The 18438-nt window shown below is 40.0% G+C and overlaps 1 protein-coding gene and 1 pseudogene across 9 annotated transcripts in view; one reads left to right on the forward strand and one right to left on the reverse strand.

Moving 5' to 3' along the window:
• Nucleotides 1-995: 995 nt before the first annotated feature.
• The window catches only part of DOCK7 (dedicator of cytokinesis 7), a 210406-nt gene continuing 192963 nt past the window's right edge, over nt 996-18438 (forward strand). For all 9 annotated transcript variants that reach the window (XM_029228228.1, XM_029228225.1, XM_029228226.1 and 6 more), the window contains exon 1: nt 996-1120. In XM_029228228.1, the coding sequence (XP_029084061.1) occupies nt 1083-1120 (38 nt within the window). In that variant the 5' untranslated portion in view covers nt 996-1082. The remainder of the gene's footprint in view (nt 1121-18438) is intronic.
• LOC114900083 lies at nt 12479-12575 on the reverse strand (annotated as a pseudogene).

Here is an 18438-nt window from a genome sequence, read left to right on the forward strand (position 1 = left end):
TTACAACAGAATAATGAAACATGATTTCTGCTAGTCCCTGTTTTATAGGATTTGATGGGCAAGCTCAGCTTGATTGGTAAATATACAGATTACTTAACAGAACATCAAAATGGTAAAGTACGTTAGCGCTCATCTGGTTCAACATATATATATGAAAAATGAGATTCAAAAGGGATATGTAATAGTCTCAGGAAGAGTGTTACTAACGGGGAAACACGTGTCTTCAAAGAAAAGGCCTGGGCTCAGGGTCTGAACTTCGGTTTAAGAGGTTACCATCTGTGGGACCCGGGGCCAGTCGCTTAGTTTCTCTGAACCAAATTCCTTTCCTCTAAAATGAGGATAATAATTTACTTCCAAGAGCTGTTGTGAAGATTAAGTAAAATCATGCATGCATGTAAAACTTTAATCCAGTGCCTGGCTTAGCACCACAAGTCAACTATTATTATCGTTACCTCTGCAGGAGAAAGCTCTTTTCTGGCTCTTTTTCTGTAAGAAAAAACATTCCTTCTCCAGTCAGACCCCGTTAACAAAGTCGCAGCAGAACAGAAAGTGCTTTCAACTGCACGGAGATGGGTGCTGTAGGAACGTGGACCCAGCCCTCCCGGGCGGCACAGCACAGCCGCCTTGGCAAAGCCCATCTTCCATTTCCTTCCGTTCCTTTTCGGGAGAGCCTGGCTCCCCCCCACGCGCTCGGTTATCTTATTCTCTTGCTTCGCCAGGTCGCTGGCCCCTCTCTGGCTTCTCTTTGCGTCCTCTCGGTCATGCGGGCCCCGCGGCAGCCGGGAGGCCAGAGCCTGCGGCTCGCCCCCTCCACGCCCCAGTCTTCCTCTTCGCTTCCGCGGGCCGCAGCTGCGTTCCGAAGCCAGGGTTCCCGAGGGGATTGACGCGCTGAGGGGAGGAGCGGTTTCTTGCTGCGCGCCTCTCAGGAGCATTACGGCCGGGCTCGTTCCCGGCTCCGGCCGCCAGCCCCAGCCTCACGGGTCCGGAGCGGGGACTGGAGGAGGCGGCGAGGGAGGGAGCGCGAGAGAAGAGGCACGCGCCCGCCCGTCCGCGCCCAGACCGCCGCAGCCGCCTTAGCAGCCATGGCCGAGCGCCGCGCCTTTGCCCAGAAGATCAGCAGGTAAATCTGGGGCGTGGGGCGCGCCGCCGCAGCCGGGGGAAGAGTCGGAGAATCCTCCCGGCCCGGGCCTAGGAGGCGGGTGGGTGTGGCGACGCGGACGCCGGGATCCCGCGGCCTGGTCGGCGGCTGGGCGGAGGGGCGGAGGGGCGGAGGGGGCTCTAGGCGGCCGCGGTGGCTGCCCAGGCCTGGCGCCGCCCTCCGAACCCGGCCCTTAGCCCGCGCCTCGGCCGGGGTCGCTGAGAGCCCCGCACGCCCGCGCCCCTGCCTCCGCCGGCTCCTCGGGCCCCCGGGCCTGGAGTTCGTGGCGGCTTATTGAAGGGCTGGCGGGGGAAGCTCTTCTGCCGGCCGCTCGGCGCTTCCCAAATTCTTTGTGTCCCCACCCCCGGGCTGGCCGGGGCCCTTTCCCTCTCCCCGCCCACCCCCGTTGCCCCTCAGGAGGGTGCGGGGGTCCGCCCTCGTCTCCACCCCAACAAAAGATTCGGCGCGCGGCGGGCTCCCGGCCGGTGCGAGGCCCCCCCTCCTTCAAGCCTCTCACCCTTCCCAGAAATCTGACAGGAATCCTCTTTGCACCCAGGGGTCCAATTCAGAGTGGGCTCGTGCACCCAGAATCGAAAACGTACGGCCTAAATGAAAAGTTGAGAGCTTGTGGTCTGCACCTTCGGTGTCCAGCTGCCCGATCTGACGAATTGTAGGCTGGAGCTTGATCCTAGTAGCGTGTGAATGTTAACTGCGCCTGTGTTTCTCATAGCTCCAGAGGAAGATGGATGATAGGCAGTGTTCTTTATACACCGGCCCTTTGACTCGTGTTTTTAGAAGTCTAGCAGTGAGCAAGCGATCACGGTTGAGGTTTCTGAGCTTTTCACCCACTTGTGGTGGGGAGGTTGCCACCTTTCTCCCCCCTAAAACTAAAAATTGAATTATGGTGGAGGATTCTAACATTTGTAGACTTTCATTGTGGAATATATCAGTGTGTATGACACTAGACATGTTTTGTTTAATAAGACCATATTTCTGTTCATCTGAAGTCCCAAGAGAAGAAACATTCGAATGTATTACTTTTTCGACAATTGTATTTCTGTGACTCTGGATCTTTTTAGTTTGCTGATGTTTATTAAAGATTTTTGGACCTACCAAACAGGTCGTTTCTTAACTGCTTGAACTTCCATAGTGTTACTCTCTTTTGGCACTTTTTCATTTAAAACTAACATCTGTTTCATTTAAGCTTTTCTTTTTTTCTTTCGAGCTTTAAAACACATTTTATTTTCTCCTTAAGAGACAAAATAGCAAGTGCTTAAGAGCATAAGCTCAGACTGTGACCACGGGCTTAAATCCTGACTGTTATTTTCTAAGTTGGCACCTTGGCCAAATTGTTTAAGGTCTTTACTTGTTTGGAAAATGGGTAAAAAAACTGGTACCCAGCTCATAGAGTTGTTGCGAACATTAAACGGAATAATTTGTGTAAAGGGTTTAGTACAGTGTATGGCCTTTACTAGCTATCATGGAACACTTAACAGTAATTAGTATAACCTAGGGAGCTGTGATAGACTTAATAGGAAATTATTACTTTTGTTCTTTTTAAAAATTTTTCTGTAAAATAACTTGGTTTTGTTTCTGAAGGCAGTGCCATTTAAAAGTAGATGCATTACTTGACATGCATGCTTAGTATTAATTTCTCTTAAATAGAACCAAAAGCTTATCTCTGAGAACATTGTGCTGATCAAGAAAGTGCACATAAGGGAGTTAGGTGTGAAATACATACAATGTCTGTTCTCCATTCATGGAATTTGTTCTCAGATAGGGCATGACAAAACACAAGAAAAAAAGATAACCAGTTTTGCAAAACAACAAAAAAATTCAAGTTAGTATAGCTGTTTAAAGTTATAAAAGTAAGGCAATGGAAATGAAGAGACATGCATTGATTGTAGAGATACTTAGGAGGTAGGCATGGCAGTGATTGATGATTGCTTGGATAAGGAAAGTGAGGAAGACTGAAGAGTCTGGGAGGACATCCAAGTTTCTGACTTGGGCAACCAGGATGGAGGCAGTTGTTGAGTAAGGGAGGACAGGAGGAAGAATGGGTGTGAGGGTGGGAAATGAGGTGGGATGGAGATGATGATTCAGTTTTGGACATGTTGATTTTGAGGTGCTCATGGAGCATTCCAAGAGAAGTGTCTATGAGGCTGTTGGTACAGGTTTAAGGTGCAGAAGAGAGATTGGGTTGGAGATCTAGATTTGGGAGTCATCAGCAAGTAGATTGTAATTAAAGCCAGAGGAGTAGATGAGATAGTTGAGGAGGAATGCACAGGCTTAATCTGGAGGGAAGACCAAGGACAGAACTGCTATAGATGATGAATTATTATCTGCTTATTGTGAATGAAAGGTACTTTCCTCCAAGTTACCAAATATGGCTGAATAATACCTCTGAATAAATTATTGTTCTGCTTCTTAGTTTCCTACTGGGGGAAGTATAGCACAACTCTGGAGACAGACTGCCCCCTAGCACTGCATCCTAGCACTGCCCCCCATTGTGTAAACTTGGATGAGTTACTTCCTCTCACTTTTGCCTCATTTTCCCTATCTATAAAATGGGGTTAATAGTAGGACTCACCTTATAGGATTGTTGTAAGGATTAAATATATCCATACGTATAAAATGCTTATGACAGTGCTTTTTAGACAATAAGTACACAGTAAGTATCACTATTTTTTTTTATTATTACAGGATTTATAATATGGCCTAGGACTATTATTTGGAAGTAATAATCCTTTTTATGATATACCTATATGAACTTTGTTGCTCTGTGAAAAGCCTGTTGCTACTGGAAAACTTATTTTTCTTTTTTAAAGCTTTATGATTTTTCAGAAACCTTTACTTTGAAAAGAATTATACTGATCTCTTTTCTGGCTCAGTTTTTTCCTAGCCCTTTGCATTTAGTGCTGTTATTTTTTGAGGCTGTGATTTGGTGATTTTTCAAAGCTCTTTATTGTGCAACACTGATTGTGCTACTAACCTTGGCTCATCATAGAAAAGCAGACTTCATGTCAAGTATTGCCTCTTGTCTGTTCTCCCTACATTTATGTGTGTATGTATGGCTGCGTTGGATCTTTGTTGCTCTGTGTGGACTTTCTCTAGTTGCGGTGAGCGGGGGCTATTCTTTGTTGCGGTGCACAGGCTTTTCATTGCGGTGGCTTCTCTTGGTGTAGAGCACAGGCTCTAGGCGCACGGGCTTCAGTAGTTGCGGCATGCAGGCTCAGTAGTTGTGGCTCACGGGCTCTAGAGCACAGGCTTAGTAGTTGTGGCACATGGGCTTAGTTGCTCCGTGGCATGTGGGATCTTCCTGGACCAGGGATCGAACTCATGTTCCCTGCATTGGCAGGCAGATTCTTAACTATTGAGCCACCAGGGAAGTCCCTGTTCTCCCTACTTTTTGAGGACAAGGCATATGCCTTGTTAACCTTTGTAATCACTCCCTAGTGTATAATAGGTACAATTTATGGAATGTTGATTGTAGATAAATGACCTAGGATTTTGTTTGGATTATTTTGTCCTATCACTTGATATTCAGCTGTAATGAAGAATATTTGTGTATGCTTAAAACACTTTTTACCACATTCTCATCTTCATAACCCAGAGGGCAGAAGAACATTGTAAAGAAGGTAGGCTGTAGATCACATCACCCAGGTTGAAATTCTACCTATACCAAATAATAGCTGTGTAATTCTGGGCAGTTGATCTAACCTCTTTGTCTTGGTTTGCTCATCAGTAAAGTGGAGCTAAAAACCTCTGTAGGATTAATTTGAGGATTAAATGAGATAATACATGTAAGACACTTAGAACTGTGCCTGAAACATAATAAGCATTCAAAAAATGTTAGCTGCTGCTATTATTCCTATATTATTTACTGTTATTTATTTATTTATTTGTTTATTTTTATTGGGGTATAGTTGTTTTAAAATGTTGTGTTAGTTTCTACTGTACAGTGAAGTGGAGTTCCCCGTGCTATACAGCAGGTTCTTATTATCTATTTTATACATATTAGTGTATATATGTCAATCCCAGTCTCCCAATTCATCCCACCTCACCACCCCCACTTTCCCCCCTTGGTGTCCATACGTTTGTTCTCTACATCTGTGTCTCTATTTCTGCCTTGCAGACCGGTTCATCTGTACCATTTTTCTAGGTTCCACATATATGCGTTAATATACGATATTTGTTTTTCTCTTTCTGACTTACTTCACCCTGTATGACAGTCTCTAGGTCCATCCACGTCTCTGCAAATGACCCAATTTCGTTCCTTATTGTGGCTGAGTAATATTCCATTGTGTATATGTACCATATCTTCTTTATCCATTCCTCTGTTGATGGACACTTAGGTTGCTTCCATGTCCTGGCTATTGTAAATAGTGCTGCAATGAACACTGGAGTGCATGTGTCTTTTTGAATTATGGTTATTTACTGTTATTTATTATTCCCATAATACAGATGCAGAACTGAGGCCTACTGAGAATGAGATTATTTGCCTTAATTGAGGCTCAAACCCTAGTCCTCTGATTTCAGATCTTAAATTATTATTATTTGACTGTATTTTCTTTCTGCAAAATATTTTCTTCTGTGGTAGTTCTAGATTTTCTAACAGTGCTGCTATTAGTATACCAAAAGTTATCCTTGTTTTCTTGATCTTTGTTAATTTCGTGTCATTTTGCTGCCTAAGAAGCAGAATTTAATGAAAGGCTTTCATCAGATCTTTATTTCTGAGGAAAATCCTACATGAGTAGGATTTCCTGGGTATAGGCTTATTTATAACCTCAATTGTTTTTAGTCTTGAATCTGTTCATAACTCTGGCTGAATAGGCTCAATCTTTTAATCTACTTTGTTCAATTCATAATCTCACTCCTGACCAAAGTCCTTTCCACATAGTATCAACTATTTCAGTGCTGCCTGTTTCATCACTTTGGACACATATACCACTTCCCTGACCTTCTGTTGTACTCATTTCACTAACTGTTAATGCTGAATATCTAACCTATTTCTTGCTCCTGAGATGCAGAGTAGTGTTAGAGGGAGACTAGAATAGTCTAGAGTTGATCTTTAAAAAAAAAATATATATATATTATTTATTTAGTTGTGCCGGCTCTTAGTTGCAGCAGGCGGACTCTTCAGTTGCAGCAGGTGGGCTCCTTAGTTGTGGCATGTGGGCTCCTCATTTGTGGCATGCAAACTCTTAGTTGTGGCATGCATGTGGAATCTAGTTCCTTGACCAGGGATGGAACTCAGGCCCCCTGCATTGGGAGTGCAGAGTCTCATCCACTGTGCCACCAGGGAAGTCCCCAGAGTTGATCTTTTATTAATTAATGTCTTATCATTTGAAATGAGGTTTATTCCAAATAATTTCTTTTATTTATCATCTTTGTTTCCCTACCCCATCTTTAACCGAAAAGTTTGGGACCATACCACGTGAGTCCTTCATTTTAACCTCAGCATATGACTGTCCCAATATATTGTTCAACCATCTTTCTCTTGAGCCTGAAGGGTATCTTGTACCTAAAACTTACCTGTTTTATTGTACTTTGAATCCCATACCTTGCCACCTCCTCCCAACCTTGATCTCACAATTTTCCCTTTCCTTTCTAGCATCTTCAATCTATTCTTTTTTATGGATGTTTCCCATAAGCCATAAGACTTATCCTGCCTTTCTCATCATAAAACAAAGAACCATCGGGTCTTCTGGCATTTCTGGCTGCCAACCAATCATTTCTTTTTCTTTTATAGTCAGTTTTCTCACATGTATGTGGTATAGTCACCAGTACTTCCTGCCTGTTCTCTTTCTCATCAATCCTGGGGCCACATGGCAGTGCTTACCATGCTACCTTATGTGTACTTGGATTATAGAACTCTTGAGAATTAGGAACATCTGACTTTTTTCTTTTGTTCATCACTGATTTCATGAGGTACAGTTTTTTTTTTTTCTTTTTCTTTCTAAACTTTCTCATGCTTGCCCTCCTTTCCCCTTTCCCCCTATTTTATACTGCTTTTCAGAGCTCTTTGAGGGCTGGTCTAGGTCTTTTTATCTCCAGTGCTTAGCACAGAAACTTGTGTAAACTGGACGCATAAGAAGTGTAGGAATGAACGCCACCCTGCCACCTTGGAGCATCTTTCATTGCCTCACAACAAGGTCATGGCTGATCTAGTCCCTCCCTCCTCTAATTCAAACGTGTTACAAATGAAGTCTCCCTAAAACACAGCTTTTATCATGGCATTCTTATGTTCAAAAATATAAATGTAGTGGCTTCTTATGGGGTTAAATCCAAACTCCTGCTTGCATTTTAAAGTCATCTATAATCTGGTGCTTCTCTTGTTGCTTATTCTCTAGCTTACATTTTGGACTAGTCACTCTGGTGTTTTCACTTTACCCCCACAAATGCTCTGCTCATTTCCATCTCTATAACTGTTCTGTTGGGTTTTTTTTTTTTTTTTTAATATATACTGCCTTTCCTTTTCTAAATCTTACCCTTTGCTTCAGAGTACTCCAAGCTGCTGTCCTGACATTTGGGATAACCATTTCCTTGCTTTTCTTTATTTTTACTACCTATGAATGCATCCCTAAGCAATATAATTTTTTATTTTTGAATTCATTTAAATAGAATCATACTGTATGTTTGTATGCTTTTCTGTCTTACTACTTTTGCTCAAAATTATATCTGTCAGATTCAGCCATGATGTTACAAGCAGTTGAAATTCATTCATTTTCATTGCTTTATATTATTTCATTGTATAAATATACCACAATTTTCCATCCTACAGTAGATGGACATTTGGGTCGTTTCCAGTTTTTGACTATTAGAAACAGTGTTGCTATGAGCATTCCTATACATATATTCTGGTACATATGTTCATGAGTTTTTCTATGGTATGCTCAGGTGTGGAATTGCTAGGTTTTTATTGCTTGTCCTAGCAGTTTTATTTATCATCAAGTTTATTAGGCTATGCCAAACTGTTTTCTAAGATAGTTGTGGAAATTTACACTCCCACAATGTTGCCTTACATAGTTACCATCACTTGGTATTGCCAGCTTTTTCATTTTGCCAATCTGGTGGATGCATGATCCTATCTTATTGTAAAAGTTTTAGTACATATTTGCTTGATAACTAATGAGATTGAGCCCTGTTTTGTATGTTACTGACCATTTGAATTTACTTTTTTGTAAATTACCTAATTAAATACTTTGCCATTTTTCTTCCTTGTTTTTTCCCTTTGGATTGTCTTTTTCTTATTGATTTGTGTGAGTACTTTATATGTATTCAGTAGATTAATCATTTATTGATTATATGTTTCGCAAGTATCTTTTCCTACACTGTGGTTTGTTTTTTAATCCTTTTTATAGAGTCTTTTACTTTTTTGGGGGGCTGCACGTTGCGGCGTGTGGGATCTTAGTTCCCTGACCAGGGATCGAACCTGGGCCTCCTGCAGTGGAGGTGTGGGGTCTTAACCACTGGACAGCCAGGGAAGTCCAAAATGGAGTCTTTTGAAAACTAAGTTTTAATGCAGTATATCAGGTTTTTTTTTTTAACGTTTAGTATTTTGGGGGTCTTGTTTAAGAAATATTTTATTCTCTGAGGTCATTAAGATATTCATCTGATTTATAATAAACTTTGTAATTACCTCCTTTGTGTTTAGGTTTATATTCCACCTGGACCTGATATGTGTATGGTGTGAAATTTTAATTTTTTCAGAATGGACTCTCCTTTCCCCATTGATCTGTACTGCCATGTCTATAATAGATGTGTGTGTCCTTATTTGTGGGTTTTTTTTTATGGACTCTCTATTTTGTCCCAGTGGTCTAGTTATACATCTTTTCACTAATTATAAACAATTTTCATTATAATAAGTTTTGGAATTTGGTAGACTCTCTCCTCCCACCTTAAAAAAAAAAAGTGTCTTAGCTGCTCTTAGCTTTTTGAATTTCCGTGTATATTTTAGAATCCACCAAAACCAAACAAACAAAAAACTCCCAAATCCTATTAGAATTTGATTGGGATTACATTGAATCTGTACATCTATTTGGGGGAGAAATGACATTCTTATAATACTGATTCATGGTCGTGGTGTATCTCTCCATTTATTTAGGTCTTCTTTGTATCACACAATGAAATTTTGTAGTTTTCTCCGTAAGGTTCTTGCATATCTTTTGTTAGATTTATCCCTAGGTATATAACAATTTTGTATCAGCTATATACCCTGTTAAACTCTTGTTAAATCTAAGAATGTACCTGTGGATTCCTTTGTATTTTCTTTTTCCTTTTTTAAAAATTTTTACCAGAGTTTAATAATAGTCCTTGATTCTTCAAAATGGGCACAGGCTTTTCAACTCTGGACAGTCCTCAGGTTACACAATAGCTTTGTGGGACTGATTCAACCAGAACTGTTGTGCTTTCTCAGGAAAACACAGGGTCAGTCTTTTTCAGGAGACCTTATATTCCAGCTCCATACTTGAGAAACTCCTGGTACAGGAAGACTGAACAAAGCTAAGGGGGAAGATCAGGCTGCAGTCAACCTACTTACTCTCCTGTGGCCTTTATATTTTCCATGTAGACAGCCGTATCATCTGAAAATCAAGAATTTTTGTTTTGTCTTTTCCAAACCTTGTAACTGATTTATTTTTTTGTGTTGGTCTGCAGGCTATTATCTTGCATTATTGTACAGATCTTTACTACCATTTCTACTCAACATTGTGTTAATATTGAGCATCCTCATTTTGTTTATAATCTCAAAGGGAAAGCTTTCTGTTTTTCGCTTAATATTAAGCCTGGTGATTACTGTAGGTTTTTTGTAGGTACTCTTTTAGGCTGGGTTCCCTAGAAAATAGAGACTGAAACAAGGATTAAGAGTTGAGGCTTGGACTTCCCTGGTGGCGCAGTGGTTAGGAATCCGCCTGCCAATGCAGGGGACACGGGTTCGAACCCTGGTCTGGGAAGATCCCACAGGCTGCGGAGCAACTAAGCCAATGTGCCACAGCTACTCAGCCTGCGCTCTAGAGCCCGTGAGCCACAACTACTGAAGCCCGTGTGCTGCAACTTCTGAGCCTGCATGCTACAACTACTGAAGCCTGAGTGCCTAGAGCCCATGGCTTCACAACGAGAGAAGCCACCGCAATGAGAAGCCCACACACTGCAACGAAGAGTGGCCCCCGCTTGCCGAAACTAGAGAAAGCCCGTGCACAGCAACGAAGACCCAACGCAGCCAACAAAAAAAAAAGTTGAGTTTTTTTCTGGGAGGCATAATCCCAGGGCATTAAAAGAGAAGAGGAAAGTGAAGAGAAGGATGGGAAACAATGTAAGGTGATACCTTATCTCATTGGCCACTGCTTCACAAAGAGCTAAAGAGAGATCGTTTGCCAGGTGTGCATGCTTGGCCACACAGGATATCTTTAGACAGAGGAACAGTTCCTTAGATGTGTAGATGGGACTGTGGAAGAAGAGGAAGTTTATCTACCTGCTTTTCTCCTGCATCCTGTTTTCCATTAGTCAATTCAGTCTCCACAGAGAGTTAGTTCCCTTTAGTTTCTGGGATGCATCTTTTGGACCCCTTTGAACCGCTTGAGATGTCTCTGCTTTTTCAATGGCCTTTTACAGAAGAGACTTTTTGGTTGCAAGCGACAGAAACTCAAATCAGATTAATTTGCACATATAAAAAAAAAAGGTGCTGATTCATGTTAACTGAGTACATTGGGTCCAGGGATACAGGTGATGTTAGTAGGCCTCTTATCTTCATGTCTTGGCTAGATTTTCCACAAAATTATAACAAAATGGTTACAATGAGAATTGACAGCCCCAGGCTCGAATCCTACAAGTTTAGCTGTGGCAGAAAAGATCCAGGGACACAGTTATTGGTCTGGCTTGGATCACATGTCCTTCCTTGAACCAATTACTGTGTTTAGGGATATGGGGGATTCTGGCCAGTCCTGGGTCATATGTCCTCTGTGGTTTGGGGGACAGATGTGATGGTGTCAGCAACACCCAATCTCAAGGAATGAGTTGCTTATCAGAAAGGAGTTTCTAACCAAAAGAAGGAGGGTCAGAGTGCTGGTCCCCAAAACAACTGATATTCTTTAAATAAAATTAGTCATTTGAAGTTGTGTAGCATCCCTATAATCATTTAAATATATAGCTGTATAGTCAGCTCTACCACCTGCTAAAATTTAAATGTAACTGGTGAAATACAAAAAACAAACAAAACCAGGGTAACCTGATGCCAGCTGTGGATCCCCTGTCTCTTAACTTTGTTAAGTTTAGCTCTCACCTTAATGCCAACTCACAGCCTCCCAAAGAGGTCTACTTGGTTCTTGTTTTTTGGCTTTCCCATGCTTCCTTCTGCACCTGCACTCCTGCATCCACATGAGGTGTTCCATGTTTGTCCTGTGACATCAGAAAACTGAACTCCTTCACTCATATCAGCCTTTTAATGATTTTAAACTTGGCTAAAGATACAGGGGTGGTGGTAAGGAGCCTCAGAGTCCAAAACTTTCTTAGTGACTCCACTGCAACTCCTCTTTTTCCTGTCACCATCATTCTTTCTCTGACTATAAGCAATTTCTTACCCTTATCGTCACAGAGTAGTTCCAACCATATCCAAGCTCTTTTTGTTTTTTAAAAAGACAACTTTATAGAGGTATACTTTACATACCGTACAGTTAATTCATTTTAAGTGTACCATTCAGTGATTTTTAGGAAATTTATAAAGTTGTGAAACCATCACCCACAATCCTGTTTTAGAGCATTTTCGTCCCCCTCCCCACAGAACCCCTTGTGCCAGTTTGTAGTCACTCCCTAGTTCCACCCCAAGCCCCAGGCAACCACTAATATACTTTATGTCTGTCTCTCTTTCTCTATATTTGCCTTTTCTGAACATATCATATAAATGGAATCATACAATATGTGGCCTTTTGTGTCTGGCTTCCTTCACTTAGCATAACATTTCAAGGTTTGTCAAGTAGTAGCATGTACCAGTACTTGTGAAGTGGCATTTCATTATGGTTTTGATTTGCATTTCCCTAATGATTAGTGATGTTTTCCTTGTGCTTATTAACCATTTACATGTCTATTTACATATCTGTCTATATTGGTGAACTATCAAAATCTTTTGCTCATTTTTAAATTAGATTATTTATCTTGTTTTTGAGTTGTAAGAGTTCTTTATATGTTTTAGATAAAGGTCCTTTATTAGATATATGATTTGCAAATATTTTCTCCCTGTCTGGTTTGCTTTTTTATTTTCTTAATGGTGAATTTTTTTTTATACATCTTTATTGAAGTATAATTGTTTTACAATGGTGTGTTAGTTTCTGCTTTATAACAAAGTGAAAAAATATGGAACACTTCACGAATTTGCGTGTCATCCTTGCACAGGGGCCATGCTAATTTTCTCCAATTTTAGTATATGTGCTGCCTAAGCGAGCACTTAATGGTGAATTTTGAAGCACAAAGATTTACATTTTGATAAAGTCCAATTAATTAATTTTTTTTCTTTTTTATGGATCATGATTTTGGTGTTGTTAGATCTAAGACTCGGCTTAATTCATACTCAAGAAGATTTCCTTCTCTGTTTTCTTCTAGAAGTTTTTATAGTTTTAGCTCTTTTGGTTTATGATCCATTTAGCATTAATTTTTGTGCATGGTGTGAGAAGGGGTCTAAATTCATCTTTTGTATATGAATGTTCAGTTGGTGTAACACTCTTTGTTGAAAAGACTGTCCTCTTCTCATTGAATTACCCTGATACCTTGTTAAAAATCATTGATCTGTATGTCTGTCCTTACAGTATCAAACTGTTCTGATTACTCTCATTTTACAGTAAAATTTGATAGCTGAAAGTGTAAGTCCTTCAACTTTTTTCTTCTTTTTCAAAATTGTTTTGCCTATTCTGGATTTTTTCCATTTCTGTAAACATTTTAGGATCAATATCAACATGAATTTTACCAACTTCTGCAAATATTCTTTTGGTTTTTTTTGTTGATGTTGTTTGTTTGTTTGTTTGCGGTACACGGGCCTCTCACTGCTGCGGCCCCTCCCGCCGCGGAGCACAGGCTCCGGACGTACAGGCCCAGCGGCCACGGCCCACGGGCCCAGCCGCTCCGCGGCATGTGGGATCTTCCTGGACCGGGCCACGAACTGCATCGGCAGGCGGACTCTCAACCACCGCGCCACCAGGGAAGCCCTCTTTTGGGGTTTTGACAGGGATTGCATTCAATCTGTAGATTAGTTTGGGGAGAATTGCCATCAACGATATTAAGTCTTCAAATCCATGAACACAGGGCGTCCCTGGTGGCGCAGTGGTTAAGGATCTGCCTGCCACTGCAGGGGACATGAGTTCGATCCCTGGTCCGGGAAGATCCCACATGCCGTGGAGCAGCTAAGTCCATGCGCCACAACTACTGAGCCTGCACTCTAGAGCCCGTGAGCCACACCTACTGAGCCTGCGTGCCACAACTACTGAAGCTCGTGCTCCTAGAGCCCATGCTCTGCAACAAGAGAAGCCACCGCTCACCGCAACTGGAGAAAAGCCCGTGCGTGGCAATGAAGACCCAATGCAGCCAAAATAAATAAATAAATAAAATAAATAAATTAAAAAAAAAAAATCCATGAACACACTGTCTCTTCATTTATTTCGAGCTTTTTTGATTTCTCTTAGTAAAGTTTTAAGGTTTTCAGTGTGCAAGTCTTATACTTCTTTTGTTAAATCTATTTCTAAGTATTTTATTGTTTTTGATTTTATCATGAATGGAATTAAAGAATTATTTTTGGTTTGTTTGTTGCTGGTTTATAGAAATACAATTGATTTTTGAATATTGAATTTGTATCTTCTGACGTTCCTGAACTCATTTATTAGTTCTAGTAATTTTTGGTGGATTCCTTAAGATTTTCTGCCTACAGGATATATTGTCTGTGAGTAAAGATAGTTTTATTTCTTCCTTTCCAATCTTGATGCCTTTAATTTCTTCCCTTTCCTTCCTTCCTTCCCTCCCTCCTTTCCTCCCTTTCCTTTCTTCCTCCTTCCCTCCCTTTCCTTCCCCCCTCTCTTCCTTCTTTCCATTTTTCCTTCTTTCCTTCCCATATTCCACTGGCTGAATCCTGCAGTGTAGTGTTGAATAGAAGTGGTGAGAGTACACATCCTTGCTTTCTTTCCCGTCTAAGGAAGAAAGCATTTTACCATTAAGTATGATGTTATCTGTAGGCAGATGCTGTAGGAAAGGGAAGGAGGGGACGAAAATTTGAGAAGTATTTAAGACTTAGGATGAACAGAGTTTAGCAACTAATTGTATACAGTTTACATCAGGATATAATTTGTATGTTCGTGGGTAAGGAGATTCTGGCTTTATTTTTATGAAGTAGAGTGGAGTTAAGGATATATTTATTTCCTTTTGGGAGGATTGACTTTTTACAGTAGAGGTTTTTTCCCCTTCAGTTTTCTTTTTAGTTGGCAGTTTCAGATCAGTGTTAATTTTTTCAAATGCTAAATTTAAAAATCTTTTTTCTGTAGTTATAACTTAATATGTTCCATGAAGTAGGGAGCATTATTATCACCATGTTTTAGTTGAGGAAATTGAGATATAGTGAAATGCTGTAGATCAGAATGATGGAGACTTCCAAGTCTCCTTAATACAGTGCTTTCTAAATCTTTAACTTAAATGTCATCCCAAAATAGCGTCAGATGGGATACATGAGTCATCTGACATCTTTTTTTCCTTCATCCTCCCCCAAAAGGAACTATGTCTTAAATGTTAAGTGTATTATAGAGAAGGATTATTTCTGTTCTTTGGTTTCACAAATCAACCTGTATGTGTTTTTGTTTTCTTGGGGTTTTAGTGGTTACTGGTCCACTCTGGACCTTAATTCCTAAAGAATTCAACACGGGATAACTTACAAATGACAGTGCCTCAGATGGGAGTTTTATTTAGCCATCCGTGAGAGATAGGAAACAGATCATAGCAGTGGTGGTAGTTATTATAGTGTTCCTATTAATATGTTGGTATATACTACAGACATTTTCACTGGACATCTTTAACTGACCTCCTGGTTAGGTTCTGGAGAATATAGAAATAATTAATATAAACTATAACTAGAATTATTTACCTTTGGAAACTTGCTTCCATGGAAAGAGGCCTTGGGAGTTTTATGGATCTGAATTCAAACCCTGTCTCTACCTTTCATAAGTTACTCTATTTTTCAAGTTTATCTAAAAATATCTATTTTTTTCTTACTATAAAATAATATATGGTACTGCAGAAAATGTGGAAATGCAAAAGCCCCAAAAGATAAAATAAAAATCATCCATAATTCTTGATTTAGATAAAAATCTCTCAGTGGAGCTTACATTCAAGTGATGATCTTTGCGAAGACTAGAAATAGCTTAAATGTCTACAGTAGAGACTGGTTAAATACGTTGCAGTTTATTCATTTTATGGACTCTATATCAGATAAAAAGGAGAACAGTGGTTAAGAGTGGGGGCTCTGGGCTTCCCTGGTGGCGCAGTGGCTGAGAGTCCGCCTGCCGATGCAGGGGACACAGGTTCGTGCCCCGGTCCGGGCAGATCCCACATGCCGCAGAGCGGCTCTGCCTGCTGAGCCTGCGCGTCCAGAGCCTGTGCTCCGCAATGGGAGAGGCCACAACAGTGAGAGGCCCGCGTACCGCAAAAAAAAAAAAGAGTGGGGGCTCTAGGTTGAGACCTTAGTGCTATTCCTTATTGGTTGTATGACCTGAACGTCTTAAAACTTCAGTATGCTGGTATAGTGCCTACTTCATGAGTTCTTCTGAAGATTAAATGAGGTATATCAAATTTAACACTTTTATGTGTATCTGGCACATTGTAAATGCTTGATAAATATTGCTAGAATATTATTATTATTTTATGTGCTGATATGGAAAGATTCCTAAGATAATTAAGTGTATAATGTAAGATATTGAGAAAAGGTTATGTATGATGTCATATGTCATATTAAAAAATAAGGATTTCTTATATACGCACTGATGTACACACATCTTTTTCTTGAAGGACACCTAAGAAAATATTCAGTGGTCACATGTGGGGAATAGGGCTGGGGATTGGAAATGGTAGAGAGTTACACCTTTTGTTTTTACTTCTTTGTGAACTTTGAATTTTTAATACCATGTACATTTTCCTTTTATTTACTTCTTAAATCATTTTTTTTAAAAGATGTCTTCCTTTATCAAGTTGTTTTGTCTTTTCTCCATACTGGAAAATCTTATTCTCTCCATACTGGAGAAATCTTATTTTCTCTTCTTCTCATAGTAAGTTTATTTACATAATTGTAGAGCTTGACTATAGTTCTAGAACCAGCCCTTTGCAGATATGCTAAAGACGTGTTAGAGACTACTTTGAGATAAGAAAACATGTTATCTTGTTAAAACATTGCTAAAAAAGAAAAGTTTCACATAGAATAGGAGAGCATTGTGTTTCAGTAGGAGTTTTTTTTTCTTCAGTAGTAGTTTTTAAACTTTACCAGTTAACAAATGGGATAGTAATGATGTCAGCTAGGTTCTTAAAGAAAAGGTTTTACACATGTAGAACTCTTCTGTTGTTTCAGATTTTTTCCCCCCAGCAAACACTTACCTGATTACTTGACAGTAATAGATGAAAAGGCATACTTCTTGTGTCTTTCCAATCAATTAGAAAGCAACAATACTTATAGATTAATTTCCTCTGAAAGGCATTTGGAAAGTGCATATACTAGGTAGTCTCTAAATTCTTCCTTTTCCCTTACCTCCTTTTTTCTCTCTCCACTACACCTGTCTCTCCATTCCTCTTTCTCCACCCCCCCATTGTCTTAATTGTCTTAGACATCAAGGATGTAAAGATTAATAAAATGTAGTTCCTGCACTCAAGAAGTTCCTATCAATTGTTCCATTCTAGCATTCTTATTGAACTACTTTTTTGGGGGGAGGAATTATGAATTTCGCTATAGTCTCATTTTTTTTCACTTCAGCTTTTTAAACATTTTTTAAGCACCCAGAATGTGCTAGGCACTCTGCTGGAGGGTGCAAATATAAGTAAAGCTAATTGCTTAGTTCCTTGCAAGGAGATAGGTAAATAGATTTGAGAACAATTTGATATGACTAAGGTACTATGACTAAGGTACTGCTCGGTTTTCACAGTGTGGTAGTTCTTGATAGGAAAATGGCACCAGACAGAGTTAAAAAATGTACGTTTTCTTTAATGGCAGAAATTAGCCTGCTTTGAGACATTTATACAAAAAAAGAGACATAGCGTACTCCTATCAGAAGTAAAGTTTCCTTGTCCTCCTTCATTCCTCAAGGAGGTTGCAAAGGTACCTCTGAAGAGGGAGAGTGTGCCAGGCCTGAGAAGCCATATTCTTGATACTTTACCGCACCTTTTTTTTGTCCACCATACTTTTACATCTGTGGGTCGCATTACTACTATTCTAGAAAAATCTACTTTGCAGTTTATGTGCTTCTATCAAAGAGAATGTTTATAAACATTAGGCTTTCTCACTGCTGAAATCAAACTCTGTCAGCAAGGCCAGGTTCTTATTCCACCATGGAAAGCAGTCTAGCTAGTCTGCTGCCTGTCTGAACTAGCCTCCTGGAAACTCCATTTCCTTAAATGAATGCGCATAAACACAAAATGCTTTGAAAGCGCAGAGGACGAGTGTCTAACCTGAGGAAAACAGGGCAGAAATAATCAGGCAGGGATATATGGAGGATATGATATACTTCTTGAAGAGTATTTGGCACATCTGTATTCCATATTTAGTTTGCTGGTTTTCTCTGTTAAGGCAGAGTAACCATAACTGAAGTGTTTTAAGCTAAATTATAGACATAATTTGTATCTCTAAAACATAAGGACATTTCCCTCCATTGTTATAATACTGTTTTCCCACATTAAAAAAACACTGATTCTTAATTATGTAATACCTTGTCCATGTTCAGATTTCTCATTATCCCCAGAAATGTCTTTTATAGCTGGTTTGTTCAAATCAAGATCCAGTTAAGGACCATTCGTTGCATTTGGTTATATCGCTTAAGTCTTTTTTTCCCTTTTTGAGTAGACTTTAATTTTTAATCTTAAGTCTTTTTTATGCTAAAACTTAGCCCACTGTATTTATTTATTCATCACTTTGACTTGTTGAAGAGACTTGACATTATAGAATGAGCTTTCTTCTGGTTTTTGTCTGATTGCTTTTTTTTAGTATTGTTAACACTGTTCTCTGTATTTCTTGCAATCTGGATGTTAGATATACAGGTTTGATTCAGTTCAGGTTAAATATTTGTGGCACAAATACTGGA

Source organism: Monodon monoceros, unplaced genomic scaffold (assembly GCF_005190385.1).
Source record: "Monodon monoceros isolate NGI ecotype Baffin Bay Population unplaced genomic scaffold, NGI_Narwhal_1 Super_Scaffold_18, whole genome shotgun sequence".
Lineage (NCBI taxonomy): Eukaryota > Metazoa > Chordata > Mammalia > Artiodactyla > Monodontidae > Monodon > Monodon monoceros.